Source organism: Plectropomus leopardus, chromosome 23 (assembly GCF_026936395.1).
Source record: "Plectropomus leopardus strain MGB_pleo_1.0 chromosome 23, ASM2693639v1, whole genome shotgun sequence".
Taxonomy (NCBI): domain Eukaryota; kingdom Metazoa; phylum Chordata; class Actinopteri; order Perciformes; family Serranidae; genus Plectropomus; species Plectropomus leopardus.
In genome coordinates this window covers 6,156,753-6,178,810 of record NC_142198.1, presented here as the reverse complement: position 1 = coordinate 6,178,810, position 22,058 = coordinate 6,156,753, and the positions used below count along the sequence as shown (strand labels likewise).

The following is a 22,058-nucleotide window of genomic DNA, read 5'->3' as shown; positions in this document are numbered from 1 at the left end:
ATATTTGTAATCATTTTGTGTCTCTTTGATGGAACCTTGTGTCTTTTTTAGTCATTTTATGTCTCTTTGTAGTCATTTAGTGTCTGATTGTGGTTGTTTTTTGTCATTTTGAAGTCGTTTGGGTCCCTATGAGCAAATTATAATTTTAGAGATAATTTTGTGTTTTTGTTTGTTGTTGTTTTGTGTCATTTTGTTGTTGTTTTGGTCTCTTTGTATTAATTTAGTCTCTATTTGAGTTAATTTTGTGTCTCTTCTGAAATACATATACATTTGATGTATAGGCTATATCTATGTATCTCTCTATATATACATACATACATACATACATGGTGACTACAAAATTTGGCCTAAAAATATCCTGAATAACTCACTTACACTTATACTAATATTACTCTATCACAACCTATTGGATGGATATCAGAGACTCCAGTGTATAGCCTTTTTGTTTTGCATGGTTACTCACAACTAAAATATGATTTTTAATGTGGAAAGTCCTTAAATTATTTGAAGCTTTTACAATATTAAGTATCCCCTGAAAATGATAATGAAACTAAAATCTGATGTCATGAGTAATGTTCTGGTGTTCCCCTTACAACATCGTCACCCTGCCCTCTAGTGTCAAAATGAGGTTGTAAAATTGAAATGTAAAGCTACTTTTAGTCCCTGTTGAGAGGTCACCACTAGAGCAGACACAGAAAATAACATAAAAAGAAGAGAAAAAACACAGAAACACACAGGCTGAGGTTTGGTTTATTCCTTTATTAGATGTTAAGAAAATCCACAATGAAACAAAATAATTTACTCAGGGTGTACATGAAATTAGAACAACACAGCTACTCGGGACAGATGGGGTTGAGGAACATAGAGGAAAGAGGGGAGGGTGAAGGAGCGTCTAGGTGGGAATGAAAAGACGAGGAAAACTCAAGTTTTCAGTGCTGGATATGTTCTTCAGACCACAGTGCAATCGAAACTCAGCGACCCCTGTCAGTGTCGTTCCAAATGCATATACCCTCACTGAATGCATGTTTTTGTTTCTTTTTTAAATTTTTTTTTTTTAACACGGCCTATCGAAAATGGAAGAATCGAATGGAGAAAGGTGTGATGCGTTCCTTTCAACCCCCATGTAAGTGCTTTTTGTGACTTTGCTTCTTGCACACATTCGCTCACAGATTCACACACTCTTCAAATCACTGATTTAACCTCACTTGTATTTTTTTTTTTTTAAACCAAAATATATATATTTTTAAATCCAACATAAAAATGATGTTTGCATGCTGCATTTTCGGAGACACTCCCTGGTTTGTTTCCTCCAGGTGTCCCTCACTCAAAAGTAACCAACATGCAAAACTAACTGAATGACTTTTCTCCATATATTCTTGAATGTTTACATGCGCCAAGGTATTGCATAGAGGACTCAGGGCTCTTGAATTCCCCTCCACATTGCTTATGCAATCTACAATGGCTTAATTCTTTTATTTCCCCCCTACTAAAACTATAGCTCTACGTTAATGACAGTCACCTCTGTGTTTTGCTTCGACTCCTGTCAATAATTTCTGCTCTACAATCAAAAAAAAAAGGTTTTACATTAATGCATCAATGCACTGTCACAGGTCTGAGTGTAGATTATGCAGTATGCTTATATCAAAAAATTCCTGAGTGTCTGATGACTGTCAAAGAAAGGTGATAAGACCCTGAAGTTGGAGTACCTTTCATTCAGCTACTTGGGGGTCCTTTTTTTTTTTTATCAATTGAGGTGGACTGAACGAACCGTGGGCCTGTACATACAATCTTTGTTTTTTTTTCTTTTTTTTTTAAAATGAGGAAGCCGTTTTCAGAGCCATGCCTGCAACAGAGACAACCTGCGACAGTGCATTACAGAGTGTCTGCTCATACGTTAAATTGCCCATAAATGGAGGGATGGTTTTAGTTATCTGTGCTTCAGTTTCACCATGTGACGAATACGTCACCCCGCTACTGTCCTCATAACCTGTTTGAAAATAGTTAAAAGGTCCAGCGTGTAGGATTTATTAAGGGATATATTGGCAGAAATGGAATATAACATAAAAAGTATGTTTTCTTAAGTGTATTATCACCTGAAAACAGGAGTCTTTGTGTTCTTGCTACCTTAGCATGAACCTACACAGGAGGCGCTTCCTTGTCTACGGAGATCGCTGTGCTGCATCGCCATATTTCTACAGTAGCCCACAAGAGACAAACCAAACACATGCTCTACATAGGGACATTTGCGTGTTTGTTAGCAACCGTTCATTGACAAACAATGTTGGAAAAACAGGGGTTTTTTTTTAAATTTGAAACAGCTTCATTTAGTCTTTTTACAAAATTAAATCACCAGGTTTGTTTGGTTTGGAAAAAAAAGACCTCTGCGGATAATTTGACTCCCGGTAAAAGCCTCTTAAACATGTGGATCTTGCCTGACAGCGCCAGAGAAACACTTATTTTAACGTGAAATGGCTTCATTCAATGGTTTTTACCAGTTTAAATATCACCGTTTGTTTTGGAAAGGAAGAGACTTCTGTGGATAATTCAGCTCCCTGTAAAAAACCTCCTGAGCGGCTGATTTTCAGTTATCGAAGAAAAAAAAAACGTGAGCACAGATTAGCGGATGCTAGGCTAACAGCCCGTCTTCAACGTGCCAAACAGCAGTGAAGAAACACTGATTCGTTGAGTGGAAATTGTTTTTTCAGTGTTTTTAAATGGTCTGAGGAGATCTCGTGTATAATTCTGCTCCCGGTAAAAACCTCCTGTACAATGAACACTGAAGGAATTCTAACCGGGAGGAGTTTCAGCTGGTTGCAATCTGCAATCCCCCTGAATCTTACACACTGGACCTTTAAATTGAAATATTTTTTAAAAAACTCACAATGCATTAATCTGCATATGCTTTGACTTCATTTTCAAAGCAGAGGTTGCTATAAGGGCCAGTCCAACACACCTTAAGGGTTTTATTTCAGGGTGAGTTTCAAATTTAGGGCGCACTAATGCTTTTTTTTTTTTTTGAGAATGTATGTCTCTGCATACATTCATGTTTCTCTGAGATAAAGTTCTAGTACACTCATTCTGAACCAGTGCCTTCACGAGTTCTGCTGCCAACACACACACGCACACACAGTGAGACATTACTCAATATTTCAACAAGATATATTGTAAACCAAAAAAAAAAAAAATTAAAACACACCTCATATGGAAAAAAAAGCATTTGTACCTTAGTGTAATTATGTCATGTTTTTGGTTTGACCACCGCCCCACCACTTTTGTGTTTTGTTGTACGTTTGTTGAGTTGCAGCACGGACAGTTAATCATCAGTCAAAGCTGATTTTTGTCTGATCTGCTTGGGGACAAGTTTTCTGAATAGATGTGTGAGATTCAATACCTGCAAGTATTTCTGCTTCAGCTGTTACAGGCCTGACAACTAAGATTTTACCTTAAAAATAAAAACCAAGCCACATTAAGCAAGAACCGCCATCAGGCTAAACTTTTTTTTTTTTTCTTTTCACAAATTTTCGCAAAAAGGTATTCATGGAGTCTGACTGTCTGGACTACAAACAAAACTAGGCTATGTCATCTACTTATCACAGCCATATTATGGAACTGCAACTTCAAATTGAACATATTTATAGCACCAATAGTCTGTACCATAGAAATTACAAAAAATTAAAACAAAGGTTTCATTCAGTTGAACACAGGTGTCTGCAGAAATGGCTGTAGTCATGTCTTTTCATGATGGGCCTTTACCCCAAAACACAAACTTTTTTTTTCTATTTTTTTTAATCCCCGAATTATTTTACAGCATTGCATTTCAAGTAGATTATTAGTATTTTTTCCAACAAAACTCCTTTTGATTTTTTTCATTTTTAAAGGATTTTTTTTTATTTTAGCCTCACAAACCATACTATGTCTACTACTAGCTTCTGTAAGACTATCACCATTCAAAAAATCAGACTCATTTATAACTTTTCACACATGGGGAATTTCGGGATATTTAAAAGAAGGCTGCACACATTCTCTACTTCACATTCAGAAAGTCGTTCAAACAAACTATTTAAATTAAACTCTCAAATTCTTACACAACTCAAAAAAACTCAACATCCTTATATTATCTTTCTGAACACAAGATGGAAAGTAGAGGATGCGATTGCTTCACACAACATTATGTTCAACTAGAAAAAAGAGGAGTGAGACTGGCTGGACGAACAAACATGCACAACCATTCAGATACCACCAACTACCAGTATCCTAGCTCGAAAGCAAAAAATGGCGGGAACAAAACTGACGAGGACAGAACAAAAGATTGTCCCTACAACCTTACTGCGAGACTTGAATGAGGACCAGTGTACAGAAGAATCAAATGAAACAAATTCTAAAAATGTCTAAAATGCATGTCTGCACATTGCATCACTCAAAGACAGAACATATTTTTTTTTCTCTCACTTTTTGTTGATCTGATTGTTGGTTACACAAGGTTTTAAGTTAGTAAATGAAAACCAGCAGGGGTTATGTGTGGGAGTTTTTGGAGGGGTGTGTCAGAAAATTAGCCTACATTAGGTTTTCCAGCTCTGAGATGACCCTGAATCTTTGCTGGTTGAGGTCCAGTCACAAAAGGAGAGGAAGGGTTCCTCTCCGCGGACAGGTGTCCTCTGCAAAACTGGAGTATTCAAATGTTGCTGCTCCCTGTGGCAAGAAAGCAGACAAAATGTTTAGACTGCTGCACACGTAAATATCCTGACTATTCACTTTACTTTTAATTCCTTAATCTCCTGCATCTGTTGTTATTTCCTAACTCAGCCTACAGATTCTGTGACCCAATTAGGAATTTCAGCCCGACTGCCGCTAAATTGATTTTCAAAATCCCTCAGTGGAATATAAGTAGGTGTTATCAAAAATGTAGATACTATTTAGAAAGCTCCCTTTTATGGCTGTACTAGCAGAAGATGGTAGCCAGTAGTGTATAGCACTGATTAACATCAATGGAGAGTGGAGTGACAGTGTATGTCTCTTGTGGGAGGAAGCTTTAGGCAGTGGCTCTGTCCACCACAACCATCATACTTGCCTCAAAAACCAGTTTTCAACAATCGTGAAATAAGTGGCAGAGGCAGCGCTTACTTTCCCTTTGCTGATGAATACAATTCAAAGGAATAGTTCAGATACTTTGCAGTGGGGTTGTATGAGGTCATAGTCAGTGTATTACATATGTACACTGCAGTCAGCATGCCCCAAGCTTTGCCAAGTAGGCTGGAGTCCCAACACAGAACATAAGCGATCTACTGCTGTGGATGGAGTTAGCAACAAAATTAATTTTAGCAACCTAAAAAATCCTTATAGCGTTTAAGTGTACGCTATAATTTTTTTTTTTTTTTTTACCACTTTACCTTGCCGTCACACAGCAACTTTCAATGGGGAACTGGAGTTGGTAAATTGCTCTTTTTACAGCCAGACTCCATTAAGAAAAACATTGATTTAACATCGCTGAACACGGAAGTTGCTGATCTACCACTGCCTCAATCAGTTATTTTGTTTGTGACATTTAAAAGACAAACAATAGCACAAACTAACTCACTGATTGAGGCAGCGGGAGACCAGCAGCTCACATGTTCATCAAGCTAAAATTACTGTTTTTGTCGAAGGAGTCTGGTGATTTTGACAAAAGCATAGCACATTAATGGTTACTGTTGGAAAAGGTCTGTCGGTGAAAATATAATCAACACAGCTTACACTTAAACTGTAAAGGATTTTTTTAAAGTGGAACTTTTTTTTTAGGTGGCTAAAAATCACATTTTGCTGCTGCCCCCCATCCATAGCAGTACATTGATTAGTTTCTGTGTCTGCTGCTCCAAGGGCAGCGTGCCAACCGACATATACTGTATGTAATATACTGACTGTGGATAAGTACCCCATACAGCCCAACTTCAATACATCTCAACTATCCCTTTAAACAATGTCTTGATGGTAGCCCTGCTACCACAGTCATTAAAGTGGTAGATGAATTAAGTAACAACTCCAAGCTGACAATTTACAATAAATTAGACTTGTCTCACCCACACAACTTACAGAAATATTGTCAGCAGAGGGTTAAATTAGTTGGTTTATTCATAATTCAACATTTACACTTTAAGTTTCCAACCACTACTGTGTTGTTGTTGCAGTTCTGCCTGGTAGATGATGTTCAAGTTGTATTTTGCTTAACCTTAAGACTGTTTTTTAATGCTGATCATCTCTCTGGTTGAAATAAAATAATGGCTCAACATTAACAGTGTCACTTGTTTGATGTGTTGCAAGAAAGCATGAATAAAATTGTAAGAATGTTAAATATGTTTCCGAAAGCTGCTCTACCTGTACACTGAGATCCAGGGAAAAGGGGGGAACAGAGTGTGTTCTGCCACCAGCACTCGTCTTGCTGGTTGCCAGTTCCTCCCTGTCCACTTATATTCAACAGAGGGAACTAAACAAGACAAAGGAGAAGTGGTTAGTGTGTTTCAGTTAACTGCTGCCTGACACATCAAAGGTGAAGCCCATTTTTACAGCTGGTGCCTGATTATGAAACACTGTGTTGTAAGGCTAACACTTCTCTTATTCTCTAGCATACTGATCTCAATTGATTTAAGGAGAAACTTTTAAGAAACCCTCACCTCTGGCACATCTCCAACAAAGTCATAAGCAATCCCATACTTGGGGATCTGACCTGCTGGTGCAGATAAGCAGGACTGCTTTTCTCCTGAAGATTCCTCCTTTTGAATCTTGCCAGCTGAGACGTCGGTCTGTCCACCTGCAGTTGATGCAGCTGCTGCCGTTTTGCAGTCTAAGCAAATCTCTTGCTCAGCAATTGGCAGGAGGGTACTGGAGCCCTCCTGTGAATCCAGAGAGGTCTGGGCACTCTTCTCCATGCCAGACTTCTTTAATCTGGGTAAGAATTTACCAGATTCCAGTTCTGACTTCCCGTAATAGGGGCCCTCACATTCTGCATCCTCCTCCAGAGGTTTGAGATCTGCCTGAGGATCATCGAAGACGTCCACCGGCGCCAGGACGGGAAAACTCATCTCCTCTTTGTCAGTCTCAGCCTCTGAATCGCTCACTCCACCAGGAGACAACTCTGAAGCCGATATTGGTCGGAAATGAGTCCTGGGGGAAATGCGGATGGCCCTGTACTGCGTCCGGTTGATGCCATATATTCGTGGGTGGAAAGCTTCATTCTCAGAGTCCGAGCAAAGAATAGATTTGGGCTTGAACCCCGGACTGAACGAAGCCATGTCCTCGGGCTCAAAAGAACACTCAACGTGGAGGACTTGAGAGAAGGGATTGTTCAGGTTGAAGGATGCAAACGGGTATTCTAAACCTTGCTCCTCGCTGTGCAAGCCTCCGTAAGATCCGAGCAAATCTTCATGGAAGATGAAAGAAAATCCCTTATTCAATCCGTCTCCGCCTCCCCTGATGGCCTGGTCACTCTGCCCAAAGGACACAAGAGGCCTCCACAGGGGCCTGTGTCCAGGGGCAAAGCAGCTGCCAGTGTTCATGAACACATCTGTGCCAGTGATGGTGAGCATATCTGAGCTGGAAGCAGAAGCAGCTGCAGCGGCACACTGGAGCAGGCTGTCTTGGGTGTCACTTGGCGGCACAACAGCCCAATTCTTATCACCGCTTAGTGTCTTCAACTCTCCATACACCCCTCCTAAGATGAACGATGTACTTTCCTTGTCAGAGTTCAAGTCCCAGGGCTTGGACGGAGTCATGTAATCCCCGGCACCATCTACCTTGGAGAGTTTGTTTTTGGCTAAGTCCTGTTCTTCTTTCTTGCCTTCCCAAAGGTGATACTCTGAGCGCTGCACTGCTTTTTTCTGAGGTCCCTGAATTGGAACTCCTTTCGCCTGCACTTCCAGACAGCTGCAGCAGTAACCGCCTGACTCATCGGAGAATAGCCCCTCGCTTGGTTTTTCGACTCCTTGCTTTGACATTACAGATTTGTCATCTCCTATTGCAGTCCAAATGTCCTTTATTATCCCTGAGCTGTAGTCATCACTGTGTTGGTTTGTGTTGTCTGAAAACATGCCAGTGCTGTACTGTTTACTCTCGTCCTCTTCCAATGCGATGCCACAAATGGACTCCAATTTTGATTTTTTGGTGAAGGTCTGGTTGGATGTTGTACTAACGCTGACCTCCTCACACTTGCGCCCGGGGTCTTCTTGCAAGAAATCTAAGATTTCATCCTCCAGATATGTACCAGAGAGAGGAGGGATTATACAATCAATCTCTTCGTTTCCGATTTGAGCAGCATCCTCTGTCGGAACATTTCCTTGCTCGTTGTCTGAACGAGTCTCCTCTGAATGTGACCACGGACTGCAAGTTCGTGTTGAAAGGTTTGAACAGTGTTCAGTTTCATCAAAGGCACTATTTTTGGTCCATATTAGCAAACGAGACTGTTTATTAGAATGTGGGTCGAGACAGCTACTAGAATCTGTGTTGTTTTCATGACCAACGGAGAGTGAGTCGCGAGGAAAAGGGAAAGTGGGGCTGTCATACTGCAGCTCAAAAAGAGAGAAGCAGGATGAGTTCAAACCAGATGGTTCACTGGCGGCTTCGGGGACAGGTGGCTCCTCCAGGTTTCCGGATAGTTTGCTCAGGGTGAACGAAACACTATCGAGAAGGGGGGAGAGCCGAATGGGAGAGTCTCCGACGAAGCTTTCTCCATCTATATCTTCTGAAGTAGATGGCGAATAACATCCCCACACTTGAGCCATGTTTTCAAGATCCTCCATTAAGAATCCCACAGATCCCGAAGCTTCCTGTGAGTCTGCCCGTATTGCACTTTTCCCTTGCTGCTCAAGGCCATCTAACACTAAACAACATTCTGCCTCAACGTCTCTTTGCTCTTTGCTTTTTTGTCGAATCATACTTAAGATCCGACTCTCTTGTATAGAGTCTGAGGCACTAGTATCCAATATGGATTGATAAATATCAACTTCATAGAAGTGAGTGAATTCAGACAGATGCTTGTCATCTAAATCTCTACTATCCTCTGGCTGAGGGCAGCTTGAGGTCCCAGTGAGTTCAACAGTTTCATCTTCTGCTTCGCCAGGCCCTTCCACAAAGTGCCCATCCACAAACGAGCCTGCTGCTAGGTATGCTCTCTGGTAACTCTCATTGGCAATGCAGATTCCCTGGATTCGCTCTGGCAGCCTCTCCATGTCGGCTGACAGTGCAAAGCCTTCAGGAGAGTCTACCCTGTTTCGATATTTTGTTTCCAGCTTGCTTTGTCTGCTGCTGAAAGGTACAAAATACTCTGTGATGGGCTCAGTATACCAAAGTGGCTCCTCCATGTATTCCTTTTTGTTTCGGGCCTCAACTCCGGACTCTTTTGCCTCCTTCCAGCCTGGATCTTTACGAATCTCCTTCAGAGGTCTCTTCCCCTTTTTGTAAAGCTGTGGTTGTTTGGCAGCTCCTGCAGTGGCGCTGCTACTGCTCCCCCCTGTGTTTCTTCGCTCCTCTTTGTCGATTACCTTCACCTGCAGCTTCACTTGCGCGCTGTTGCGTGTTCTCTTATTCTTTGCAGCCTCCCTGGATTTGTGCCTTATTCTAACTGCCTTGCTTCTAGATGACTTCAAGTCACCCTGGTTCCCGCTTGAGCTCGAGCCCGCCTCACTAGAGCCAGAAGACCAGGATCTGGGTCTGTATTTCCCCTCTGATCTGTGTCTCGTCTGTCTCTTGGAGTGGACGGTAGATTTCTCCTCTGCAGCTGCGCCGCCATGGTATCGGTTTTCTTTCTCCTTCTTGCTTCTTCGTAGCTGGCCTCTCTCGTTGGTCACAGTAGTGATGGTACCACATGCTTCGAGGTTTCGCTCCTTTGCAGCCTCGCCTTCGCTGTTGCAATCTTTTGGGGATGAGGTGTCTGTGCTGGTCTGTGGGGCTGCAGAGGATGATGAACTTGAGTATGTGCAGGCCTTAGCCTTGTTCCACACCGTCATGATCTCTTGGAGACAAACAGGTTTCTCTGACAAAGGAGGAAAGGCTTCATAATACCTGCAGTGACAACAGGAACAGAGACAACAGGAATTAAATCCATTCATAGCAGTACAGTTCAAATAAACAAATGAATGTGGATGTTTTTTGCAGACACTTTTGGTAAATACACATACACATACAGAGTCATTAATCCACAATATTCATGACGTAGCTTACATTTCCACCTGGTCCTTTGAAGAGGGGGACTCAGCTCGCTCCGGAGACTGAGAGCCATCAGATTTCTTTTGAATCTGTTTTTCCTCTGTAAAAACATAGATAAATAAAAAAAAATAAAAATGTAACATTTAAACATCTTGTTAGACCAATTATGATTCAAAACTGGTTAATAAAAAGTATGAAACAAACCTTTCTGTTTGTTTTGGATGTCCTTTAGTTTAGAGCAAAGCTCTTCAACCAGGCTCTCAATTCCAGAGTTCTGCACAAACACGACAAAAAAACAGACTGATTTTTTAGACCTCAAGCTCAATATTAGGAACAGCCTATGATTTAAAAAAAAAAAAAAAAAATATGATGTAATCATATACTTGAGTGGAACACATAAAACTTCTAGCTTGAACAATACTTGGAATTGGTCTGAACACATTACCTATACAAATGTTTTTGACAAAAGTTTTATGTCCAGAAACGTGAGTGAAAAAAAACCATACATTTTAAAACTTTGTCAAAAATGTAATCAAAAGCCGCATCTTAGTATAGAATAGGAATGACTGGACATTGTCGATATAATGGTAGAGAATTACTGGTAATAAACTGCAGCAATATACTGTATTGTGGGGATGAGATGACAAAAACAATACAAAAAGCAAGCCATTACATAAACACAGAAGAATCGTGACTTTTTCAAATTCCAAAGCTGACAATGACTGTCAAGATCCAGTAGCCTAAGGTGCCTTAGGTAAGAATGCAGAGTTCCCAAAAGCTACACTGACCCCTAATGCAACCCAAAAGAAAGAATTAAAGGCATGAGGTTGACACAAGTCAAGCCAGCTGACTTGTGAGAGCTTAGGCATGCTTGGCCATGACTGTGCTATATTTAGCTACAGTGCAGAGAAATGCTTTCAAAAAAATAAAAATAAAAGGGCTGAGCAACACTACAAGTGATTGCCTCACTGTGCTTTAAGACATTGAACATTTACTACATATCCTGTTCAGTTTTCTGCCTTCTCACATTTAGGTAAATTATACGTGAAAAACATAACAACAAAAGGTTTGACATAAACAAGACAATGTTCAAATGCATGCTAAGACCAACTCAGCACTGTTGTAGCAATGGCTTCAAACGAAATCACAACATTGCTGCTCCTCAGTACCAGCCATGTCTGCTCACTCATTTCCTGTTCACAGAAATAATATGCCTTACCATGCCACCTCATGAAAAGCAAAGCAAAGTTTCCTCCTGCCCAGTGTTTCCTCTTGCATCATTGTGCTAATGCCGGTCAGCTGACAGCCGACCGACTCCGCTGCTCAATGCTGCAATCCTGTGCAGCGTGTGCTGGTTAAAAAATAGACTGCAGAATCCAGTCCCCAGAGAAGAGCTCAACACTCCTCCTCTTGCCTTGCAGACCCTTCCCCCTACCCTCCCTCCAGCTTTATGTTGTGTCATTCTTCACTAAATCACACCTCCCTTACTACTGCTGGCCACTGCAAAAATGAGGCTCAGTCACACAAAGGTATGGAATAAAAGGGATATACATGCAAATTATATTTATTTGAAGGTCATGCATTATAAATGAATAAAGCATTTTTATGTCAAGAAACAACTTTTGACCTTTATATAACCTTCCCAATGAAGACTAATTGAAGATATGGCCACAAAGGCAAATGAGGTGACGATGCATTTACAACTAAGACTCCCCCTTGTTCAATGCCTCAGCCTCCCGCATTGACATTGCTTTATTCAGTGTCTATTCACTGTGATTTATGCAATTAATATCTGCATGACTTCACTTCAACAAACAACAAGGAGTACTACTGTAACAAATTCCTCACATGCCTTATCAATTCAGAATGCTTTTCACTCAAAAACTGGTCAAACTGTTCAACATGTGAGTAAAGACTCCTTTGTATTCCTCAAATGTGACTCACGTGTGGGATTTTTTTTTTTTTACACAACAGAAAAAAAATAAACAGTTCCTCCAGGATTTCTTGGGCTATTTTTGTGAATGTTGCAGCCGTAAATGCCTGATTTCACAGCAGCTTTTCTAAAAAATTTAATGCAAGTTTTTTTAAATTAAAATTACATAGCAGCCAATGTTTGTGTAAAATAAAACTAATAATAAAAAGGAAAATCATTCAAGTGTTTGTTTTTGTGTTACAGTGCTGCTGGCACTGACTCCACATGACTTAAATCAGTCATTAAACCTGTTAATAAATTGCTGGGTAACATTAGCCTTGTTATGCTAACAGCTATCATTGTCACTGTGTTTGACCGTCACAGACGTAACAGTAGTCTGATAAACAGAGAGAAGGGCAAGAAGGAGTTAAGTGGATCAATACGCCACAGGCAGCTCTACTGATTTTTTTTTAGGTGTTTTGAACAGTCAAATTTGCTGTAAAGTTGGGGTGATTAGACAAAATTGAATTGCTGTGTACAATTCACAGGGACTGGCTAAAATTGCATTAACTGTTGCGATCGCAACATCACAAAATCCTTGAGGGACTGAATAAGGCATAATGTGACTTAGAGTTAGGCCGAATGATAATGATGCTTACTTCATCAGATGCAGAGCGGAGGCATTGCACAGCAGCTTGCTTCTTCATTTCCTCAAGACTCAGGTCAGTCCCTCCTTTCTTCTTACTCTTGCCCCATTTCTTCCCAGTTCCCTTCTCCCAGCCCAAGAAGATGTCATTTTCCTTTCAGGCACAAACAGAGAAATGTCAGTCACTAAAGGACAAACTAGTGTTTGTCAGGAAAACAAACATATCTTTCCATGCTTTTTAAAACATTTGTTAAATATGAATAATACAACAAATGTATATGAACATTTTTATGCAGGCTCGTATAACAACAATGTGCACATAAACACGGCAAACTATATGAATAAATGTAATGCCAAATGGCAGAAATCAAAAGAGGAATTAGTCAGTGGTGCGAGCACCATGATGTGAAAGAAAAGCCCCATTGTTACCCTCTCCTGGCAAATTGATGTCTTCCTCTAACGAGCCCATTATACTCATTTCACACACTTACTTCCCTTCCTGAATAAAGCCCACTGCCCACTCATTCGACAATGCAAAACACAAACAATGACAAACATTTTACTAAGCTTTTTGACACAACTGGAAATATTTCTTAAAATGTGGGAGCCCACCTGGTCCTGCAGGTCATAGTCGTAACTGTCATGCAGGAGAAGGCTGAGGACGTAGCGGGTGTAAATCATGGCATCAATCCCGCACTTCTCAAGCTCCTGGCCGAGCCAGCTTTGCACTGGACCCAGCGACTGGAGCAGGGACATCTCTGAGGCAGGCAGGGGGCCCACAAGGGGGTAGGGGCAAGAGAGGTTTTCGGGAGGAGCAGGACCGTCTGAATCGGTGCTCACTGGACGCATGGGACCTCAGGTGTTGGCCATTCTCAGATAGAGCAGCATTGTGATGGGTTGTTATTGTAGGGTGGTGGGCGGAGAGGGGTTCAGAAAGGACGAGGCAGAACCTTGGGAAGAGGGGTCAGTCACTCCAGCAGGACGCACTGAAGGGGCTCTACATGGGGTGGCATGTAGGGTCTTTTTTTTTTTTTTTTTTTATTGCTTTGAGCAAAAAGGGAACTTTACTCGTCAGGCATGGCTTATGCTGCTGATCGATCTCAGCTGCTGGGCAAAACACAAGACGTGTTTGCGTCTCAGTAGGAGGGGGCCATTTTGGGGCTACGTCTTACTTCACCGGCACAACCTGAAACAGAGCAAACATGTGTCCGTTTAGCTGACATATTTTGTTCAATACATTCATTTGAAAAAATAAAGCTAGAGTCAAAGAACTTATTCATGATCCATTGCCTCTTTATATTTAAAAAATGCATGAAGGGATGAGGTCACTGTTTTGGGCATGAAAATTTTGTTTTAAAGGGGGAAAGAAACAGGGAGATAAACACTATGGCAGATCATACAACAGCATGCAAGTTGTGTTCTTCTCCCAAAGGATGTAGCCTGACTGTTCATATCCTTGATTACCAACAAGCTAATGGGCTCCTGAGAGAGCATGAGCTCTTTAAATAATGCAGACACAAGTCACAATCATGACACATTATGCTTTAAAGCGGTAAACAGGTTAACAATGTGATGAGCATTTTTCCTCAGAATATAGCACATTCACTATCTCCCACATTCAGGTGAAAATACCTCTAATATCAGTTATGCAAGTTTGCATGTAATATGACTTCCGTTAACCCTTTGAAAGTTGAGCAAACAGGCTCGATTCCTGTTTCGATTCCTGGGGGAATCATTTACAAATATCAAGTAAATGACCTGGAAATCGCATCAATTTGTTTGGGGTTTAAATACTTGTGAAATGCATCTGAAAACAGCATAAGAAAAGTGATGTCGCTGCAGGTTTCAAAGTGTTAAGTAAATGCAGTGTGACACAAGAACTAAATGACAGAAGTTGTTATGAGCACATCATTTTTGAAACACCTTGGTGATACCAAGGCTTTGAAAAGAACCCTAAAACAGGAAGCACCACTTTGCTTTTAATTCCCTTTATTATAATCACAATCACAGTTTCAATTGTGAGTAATAAACGGAATATGTGCAAGATTAGTGCCCATGTCAGAACAACAAACTGCAGCACAACTGTAAAGTCAACGGGCAGGGCAACACTTGCTGTCAAGTGCATGTGTTTCATACGGCAGCAGCGGATTGAAGGGCCGACGTGAAGAGCAAATGGAGGCTGCGCCGGTTTGATTGGCTGACCCGGCCGTCACTCAGCACTGGCATATTATAGCTTACTCAGAGGCGTCGAAGGGGCATTATAATAAGTTTAGCAGCAACTTATGCAACTAAAACACGAAAGCAGCAATCGCTATTTCATAGAAAACCGTTGTCAATTAAACGATATAGTTACGCAGAAACTGAAAGGTTAGCTAGCTTCATCGGTAACTGCTAAATATGGCTGACCAATGTCTACAACCCAGCTGTTTCTTGTATGCCCACTAGCCCCGGCTGCTAGCTCTTGACTGCACTACCCACATACCAACTTTATCCTACAGCACATTACTACAGGCAATTTCTCTGACATAGACATGAACAACATAAAACTGTTTTAGCGATGTTAACAATCGAGTGACCTTTACTTGCGGGCGTTTTATAAGGTTGTGCAAACACATTTGGATTTATGGCATTAACATTACCTTGCTGTGCTAACGAGTGCGGCAATGCAACTACAGAACAGCCAGGAACGGTAGGGTACTAATATTAAATAACATTATAAATGCCGTTAGTAAGATAATATGGCATATAATCGGTGATTTGGTAGCGGCTTTAGTGCCACTGACTTGTGGTATTAGCGTCGGCTAGCTAGCGTCACTGTGCAGTCAAATGGCAAGGTTAGCTGGACCACCGACCTTTAACGTTAGCTAATGAGCTAAGTTAGCCAAGTTAGCAAGCGAGAGCTGCTAGTCTCCTGTCATAAGGCAGTTTATTATTATTTCTACCTAACATGTATCATTAAGGTGAGACATGATGTGTTACATAATTAATTTCAGGCTAGCTACGATGTTTCTCCGTCCCCGTGAGGAATAACGTTAGTTTGGCAATGTTATGTCGGGCAGGTGAACAGAGGCTGCTTCTATACAGTGACATTCGAGTCCTCCATAAAATAGTTACTTAGCAACACGCTAACGTTAGGCCAAATCTAAACTTTCAGTCGGAAAAATAGCAGCTAAAATGTTCAAAACTATATTGCACAAATGCCCGCTCCAAACTGAAACAAGCTAACGTTAGCTTTTACGTACGCTTGTTGTTGTGACCAAGGGGGAGGAGGAGCAGCCCCGGTAGGCTACCACAGGACTGTCAGACGTTTTCTCTTCAAAATGTACGCCATATCGTCACACAGCCAAAGAGTAAGCTGACAAAACACGACACGCTTAAATGGAGACAAAACACCACACTACGACAAAAAAACCCGAGCCGCTTCGCCGGTTTACCTACCTGCCGTGGGCTGAAGTAAAGAGGAGCAGCGAAAGGGGAGCGGCTATTTCTCTCCCGCTGCCGTTCCGAGCTCGAGCTCTGGAATCCGCTGCGGTAGCATCGCGTATCATGGACGCCGACAGAAATGGCGCTGTTTTCAGATCCACTGCTTCTTCAACAGCGTCAAGGAAACCGGCGACATTACGGCTCATGCAGGAGGAAGGTCATTCCTCGACGACACTTAATACCCAGAACCACAATGTCCGCCATCCAAAAGCCAGTTTCATTCGGAGAAGGACTCCCGAAAGCGCCACCCTCCGCGTTCGTATCTAGGCAACAAGGCAAACCTCTGCCGTCCTATTCGTATAGGTTTGATTCTTCCGCTGGGGTATTGCATCAGAAGCCCAACTAGTACTCTTATCATCAGCACTCAAAGTTAAATCAAATGATGAATGACTCTCGGCAACTGCGCTGATAATTAGATAAGCGATTACATCATGTCTCTTAGGTTAAAGTTTGGGAGACTGATGATAAGTAAAAACCAAAATATAATCAATATTTCTCAGTCTATTGGCACAACATAGGCAACAACACAATATGATTTCAGGGGATCAAAATCTTTAATTTACTGTGTTATTATTATTTACAAAGGGGGGTCACAATATCATAATGATACAGGGAAGCCAAGTATACATTTTGTTTTTAAACATATATTGTTAACATTGCAAATAGGCCTAGAAATTAAAACTTTTGGTAACCCACTAAAACAAAAATTAACTGCTGTTTCAGTTTTCCTTTGGGAACATTATTTGCAGTTTTAAAAAAGGCAATAAATCGCAAAATATTTTATTACAATACTCAGCCTATCGCATTAATGTTGAGTCGTCACTTACGTTTTCAGATACAATAATATTAGTACCTTCATTTCTGAATTGGTTTTTCGAAACATGTTACAATGAAAAAGACAAACAAAGAAAACATATTATAATATATATATATATATATGTATATATATAATATATATATAAAATGTGTGTGTATATATATATATATATATATATATATATATATATATATATATATATATATATATATATATATATATATATATGTATATATGTTATATATATATATAATATAACAAAACAAAATGATGTATTCTTAAAACTAACCTCAAAAAAAGACAGCGTGTTAGGGACTGTACTTCATTTATCAGAGTTGTGGGTTAAACGTGTTTATAATTCTGGCTGCAGCATTTTGAAGTTACAGGAATATTACCTGAAAATAAATAAATAAAATAGTATGGAGAGTAAAAAAAAGACACAAGAAGGAAGAGAATGTGAAAAAAATCAATAAAAAAATTCTCTGTAACATAATTTTATATGCAATTATAAGAATGATAAATATAGTTTTCTTGACTTTTTCTGATATCTAATAATCTCCCCACTTCTAACCTTTCCCCATCTTTAACCTTTTTTTCCCCAAATTTCCAGACATTTTTTGCATGTTACCAAAAGAAATTAAACCAATTATCTCAAACTCTATAGGTTTCAATGCTTGTGAAAAGCATCTGAACACAGCGATGTTGATCCAGGTTCTAAAGAGTTAAACTGCTGACTGAAGTCGAGGTGGTTTATATTATTAAACCAAGTACTCACCTTAGCTACATATTGCCAATAAATTTATGACCTCAGCCACAACAATATTGCCATTTCTGTGTATTTTTGCCATGTGTGTGACCACAGATTTGAGTTTTGCACAAACAGACCCAGGAGTTGCTCAGTGAGATCCAGCAACCATTTTCTGCCTCTCTAAGCGTGTGTGTGTGTGTGTGTGTGTGTGTGTGTGTGTGTGTGTTTGTGCGTGTGTTGGGGGTGGTGCTTATTCTATAGACTGACCACCTGCCCCCAGTCAAGGGTCCATAGTGGCACACTTCATGTGCCCTCTGGCCCCTGGGGTCATGACCCCTGGGACGAGATGAGTCCAGGCCTATTGACCAGCTGTTTGCACTCCTGCCACAAACACACGCATGTGCACACACAAACGCATACACACACACACTCAGAGAAACACATACTACTGTGCTTTATTGCCTCTAATTATCTTAATCCCCGGTTGGCTGTTTTTGGAACCCCAGGGCAGCACGTACAAAAAAACTTAGTACCAGATACTTTTGCTTGATGGAAAACCAAAAAAAAAGGCAAGTAGAGTAGCGCAGAGCTGGTATCATGTAGGGGAAAAGCGCCATTAGTGTATGTGGTGTGAGAGTGTGTATAGAGAGAGCAAACAAGGTCAGGAGTGGGTGTGCAAATGAGAGGACAGACAAAGAAAAGGAAGCATGCCTAAGTGATAGATTGTTTATCTAACAGCTGACATGGTATAGAGGTAATATCTGTATGTTCACTACAGTTCCCAGGGTCCCTGAGGGCCAGCTCACAGACTAATATTGAGCTGCTTCTGATCTTTATGTAAAGCCAGAGCACTGCCGCCAAAGGCCAAACCCAAATTGACATCCTGCAACACTGAACCCTGATCAATGAGGAAGTTGTGTGGCTTTTCACCATCATCCTGCCGCTGATAAAATCTCATCTGCGTGCGTTGACATGCAACAACTTAACACCCGCGGCGCAACATCTAAATCAGCCCTGTGCTCTTTGCGCTGACAGCTTTCTTATTTGCCAGCGTTAACTGAAAGTCAATTTGGAGCAGATGGCACAGTTAAAAGATGCCCAATAATCCTCTCCCAGGAACGGGGTTAGGGAGGGGGTGGGGGTGGGGTTCTGGGTGATTTCACTGCGAGGTTGTGAAAGACAAATGAGACGCACAAAGCTTTGCTCTCCACCTGAACAGCGAGTTCACAGTGCTGTCTGGGGTGAAGGTGGTTATCATCCGCAGGGTCAGTCACTGAGGTGAATCCTTTATTAGTCAGCTCACGATCTAGATAACCATAGACATGTGGTGCACTGTACATTTGGACTTGTTTACATTGTCTGTGTCCTAACACAACCTCATAATCATTTTCATGCTGTCAAAGCAAACATTTGGACTGTTTGCTTTTGCCCTCAGTTATAATCAATTATAATCAGTCTGAATATGAGACAGTTCAAAAACCTTGTGTATGGGCTTTAACATTACATCTGCTCCACTACAATTCAAATACAATACAATTTTAATTAATACAATAGACGTAAAGCACTGCTATTATTAATGATGATATTGTAACATTTTACTCTGCTGTCACTGTAAAAAAAAAAAGTTGGTGTCTGGGCTGCCTTGGAATTTTAAGTTGACTGAATTTGAGAAGACAAGTTGAATCATTACAAAATGGGCCATTCCTCTTATAGTATATGCCTCTATATGACATACGAGTTCTAACGCATTACTTTTTGTAGTTCTATGTATGAACAGTGCATTAGAACAGCCTGCTCAGTTAGCTGCTGAGCAGTCACGTCAGTTATGTGTTGAAAATATTTTGCAATAACTCACCTCTACAAAACCATTGCAAACTCAGGAGGGTTCGTCATACCAAAAAGGAGGCCTACAGAGGTGAAGAGAGACCTCTGTACAACCAGGCCAGAAACATAGAAATGTACTAACAGAGGACATCAGACTGGCAAAGAGGAGCTACTCTGAAAAGCTGAAAAACAAGTTTTCAGCAAATGACCCCAAATCAGCGTGGAGCAGCCTGCAGAACATCACCAAGTACAGGAATCAACCCCCCACTCTGTGGAGACCCATCAACTGACTGTAATGTGTTTTACTGCAAGTTTGATTTACCTTCTTTCACACCCTTCAACCGCTCCGACTTGGCAATCAATCAACCACCTGCACCGCCTGCCATCCCCTCACCCATCTCCACTGACCCCCACCTGCATTTAAGATATGTGAAAAGATGTGTGTCAACTCTGCTTTCAAAGATAGAAAATCAGGAAGGCAATTGGCCCATATGGCGTGTCACCCTCTTGTCTGAAAGTCTTTGCTGAGCAGCTGGCCCTCATCTTCACATGGATTACTGGAGCTGTGTGAAGTTCCCCCTTGCCCCAAATGTTCAGCTATTGTACAAGTCCCTAAGAAACCCTCCATCACAGGCTTAAATGACCACAGACTGGTTGCCCTGACATCTGTGTCATGAAAGCCTTTGAGAGACTGGTATTGATCCACCTGAAGAACATCACAGGACCCCTGCTGGACTCCCAGCAGTTTGCCTACTGGGTAAATAGAGCTGGACAGTGGATGATGCGGTCACCATGGGACAAAACGACAACCTGCAACACCTTCACACCCCCAGGGCATACGCAAGGATCCTGTTTGTGGACTTAGTTCAGTGTTCAATACCATCACCCTTGACATGCTACACACCAAACACTTCCAGCTCATTGTGCCAGCCCGTGCTTGTCAGTGGATCACAAACTTCCTGACAGACCCATGGCAGCAGTTACAGCTGGCGAAAGTCACATCCAGCCCTCAGAAAATCAGCACTGGTGCCCCCCAGGGATGTGTGCTCTCCCCACTGCTCTTAATCCTCTACACTAACAACTGCAACTCAGGAGACCTGTCTGCTGAACCCTTGAGATTTGCAGACAATACAATAGCTTCCGGGCTCATCTGAGACTTGTCTGCACACAGACAAGCTCCCATTACATCACCCGTTAGCAGGAGTGATTATTGGTCCAGTGCAGCGTGGTGCATTCTGGTAGTTGTAGGTTTTCTACCTTGTTAACAAAAGCAAATGTCATAGCCATTTTTCTTTGTTTTTTTCTGGTCCTGTAGCAATAATTTCAGAGGCTTTTCTGTCTTTGATAGGTGTGTGGTTGAGATCACAATGAAGGCAGAATTTGAAGCAAGGAAGGGCAGCAGAAGCCCTAATTTTATCTGTTATTTCAATTTCTATGCAAGTTGAGTGAGTCTAACAAAGACCACGAGTCAATTTCCTTTTATGTGTATCCTCTATGGGCCAATAAAGCTTACTCTGATTCAGATGCTTCACATGAAAAAAAAATGGTTCTCGTGATGCAACCTGTTAACCCCACACTTGGTAAACAGATACATTGTTACTTGGATAAATAAGTGTGAACATAGCTCAGTTATAAATAGCAAGTGCAACCAGTTCAGCTTCAGACCCAGAGTAAAATTCCTCAATACTAAATTCACAAAGAAATACTGCTGGGATTTTCAGGACTGGCCATCGGTATTCGATGCAGTATTGATTAATACTATAATAAATATGTAAAAAATCAAACCGTATCATCAGAGTTGAACAGATCTGGTTGGGTCAGTCTTTGTATTCCTTCAGTTCGTCTGGTAAAAGTTTATTCCATTTAATGAAAGTTAATCATGTGTTGTCCAGATGATCTTTTGTAACGTACGATTTAATCATCTTGTCTCATATGTGCGGCAAACAGCCAACAATCCTGACCTTGCATTAAGTTGACACACTTCTTGACACTAATCCTTTTACAGAATTTAAATACTTGCCACTGAAGAGACCAATCACAGCTTGAAGCATTAATTAAAGACACCAGTCAGGATCTTAGGTAAGAAACGAATCCCACCCAAAACAAAGCCATATGGCTTTGGTTCCTGAAGCTATTTACCACTGTCTGCTTGCCGTCTAGGCTCCGTCTGCACACGTAATTGCATACATGCACTTGTATGTGCTCTCACACAGACTGATGTAACAGTGCCTGGGTGATGTTTTGTTTCCTGTGCTTACAGTTGCGCAATGCTTCCACTGGCGCTCAGCCAGTATACCATACCTCACCTCAGGCCATTCAGAAAGACAAAAAAAAACCCTGCAGATAGACTCCTGTGACAATAATAAATTATTGTGTGTATTTTGACAATCTATTCCTCTCTTCTTTTACTACATGTTGCCGTAGCCATGCTGCGTCTTGCAGAGAGATTATAACCAAG

At 41.1% G+C, this 22,058-nt stretch overlaps 1 protein-coding gene across 3 annotated transcripts; it reads right to left on the bottom strand.

Moving 5' to 3' along the window:
• Positions 1 to 739: 739 nt before the first annotated feature.
• Positions 740 to 16,451, bottom strand: kiaa0232 (KIAA0232 ortholog). 3 transcript variants are annotated; one of them, XM_042511867.2, is made up of 8 exons: positions 16,167 to 16,451; positions 13,341 to 13,914; positions 12,742 to 12,882; positions 10,375 to 10,444; positions 10,186 to 10,270; positions 6,645 to 10,026; positions 6,349 to 6,457; positions 740 to 4,689 (listed from the first exon to the last, which is right to left on the bottom strand). In XM_042511867.2, exons 2-8 carry the CDS (start codon positions 13,575 to 13,577, stop codon positions 4,673 to 4,675), a joined length of 4,041 nt encoding a protein of 1,346 aa, XP_042367801.1. In that variant the 5' UTR covers positions 13,578 to 13,914; positions 16,167 to 16,451; the 3' UTR covers positions 740 to 4,672. The 3 variants fall into 3 exon arrangements, with proteins under 3 accessions (XP_042367801.1, XP_087929437.1, XP_087929438.1); XM_088073311.1 differs by lacking the exon at positions 16,167 to 16,451 and adding an exon at positions 15,971 to 16,111; XM_088073312.1 differs by lacking the exons at positions 12,742 to 12,882; positions 13,341 to 13,914; positions 16,167 to 16,451 and adding an exon at positions 11,390 to 11,524.
• Between the last annotated feature and the right edge of the window lie 5,607 nt (positions 16,452 to 22,058).

What these genes read in the sequence shown, in the direction of transcription:
- kiaa0232 (XM_042511867.2), bottom strand. Translation starts at nt 13,577, where the DNA reads ATGCGTCCAGTGAGCACCGATTCAGACGGTCCTGCTCCTCCCGAAAAC. An exon ending in TCCGCTCTGCATCTGATGAA is followed by an intron (nt 10,445 to 12,741) that starts GTAAGCATCATT and finishes GTGTTTGTGCAG; the next exon opens with AACTCTGGAATTGAGAGCCT. An exon ending in CATCCAAAACAAACAGAAAG is followed by an intron (nt 10,271 to 10,374) that starts GTTTGTTTCATA and finishes ATGTTTTTACAG; the next exon opens with AGGAAAAACAGATTCAAAAG.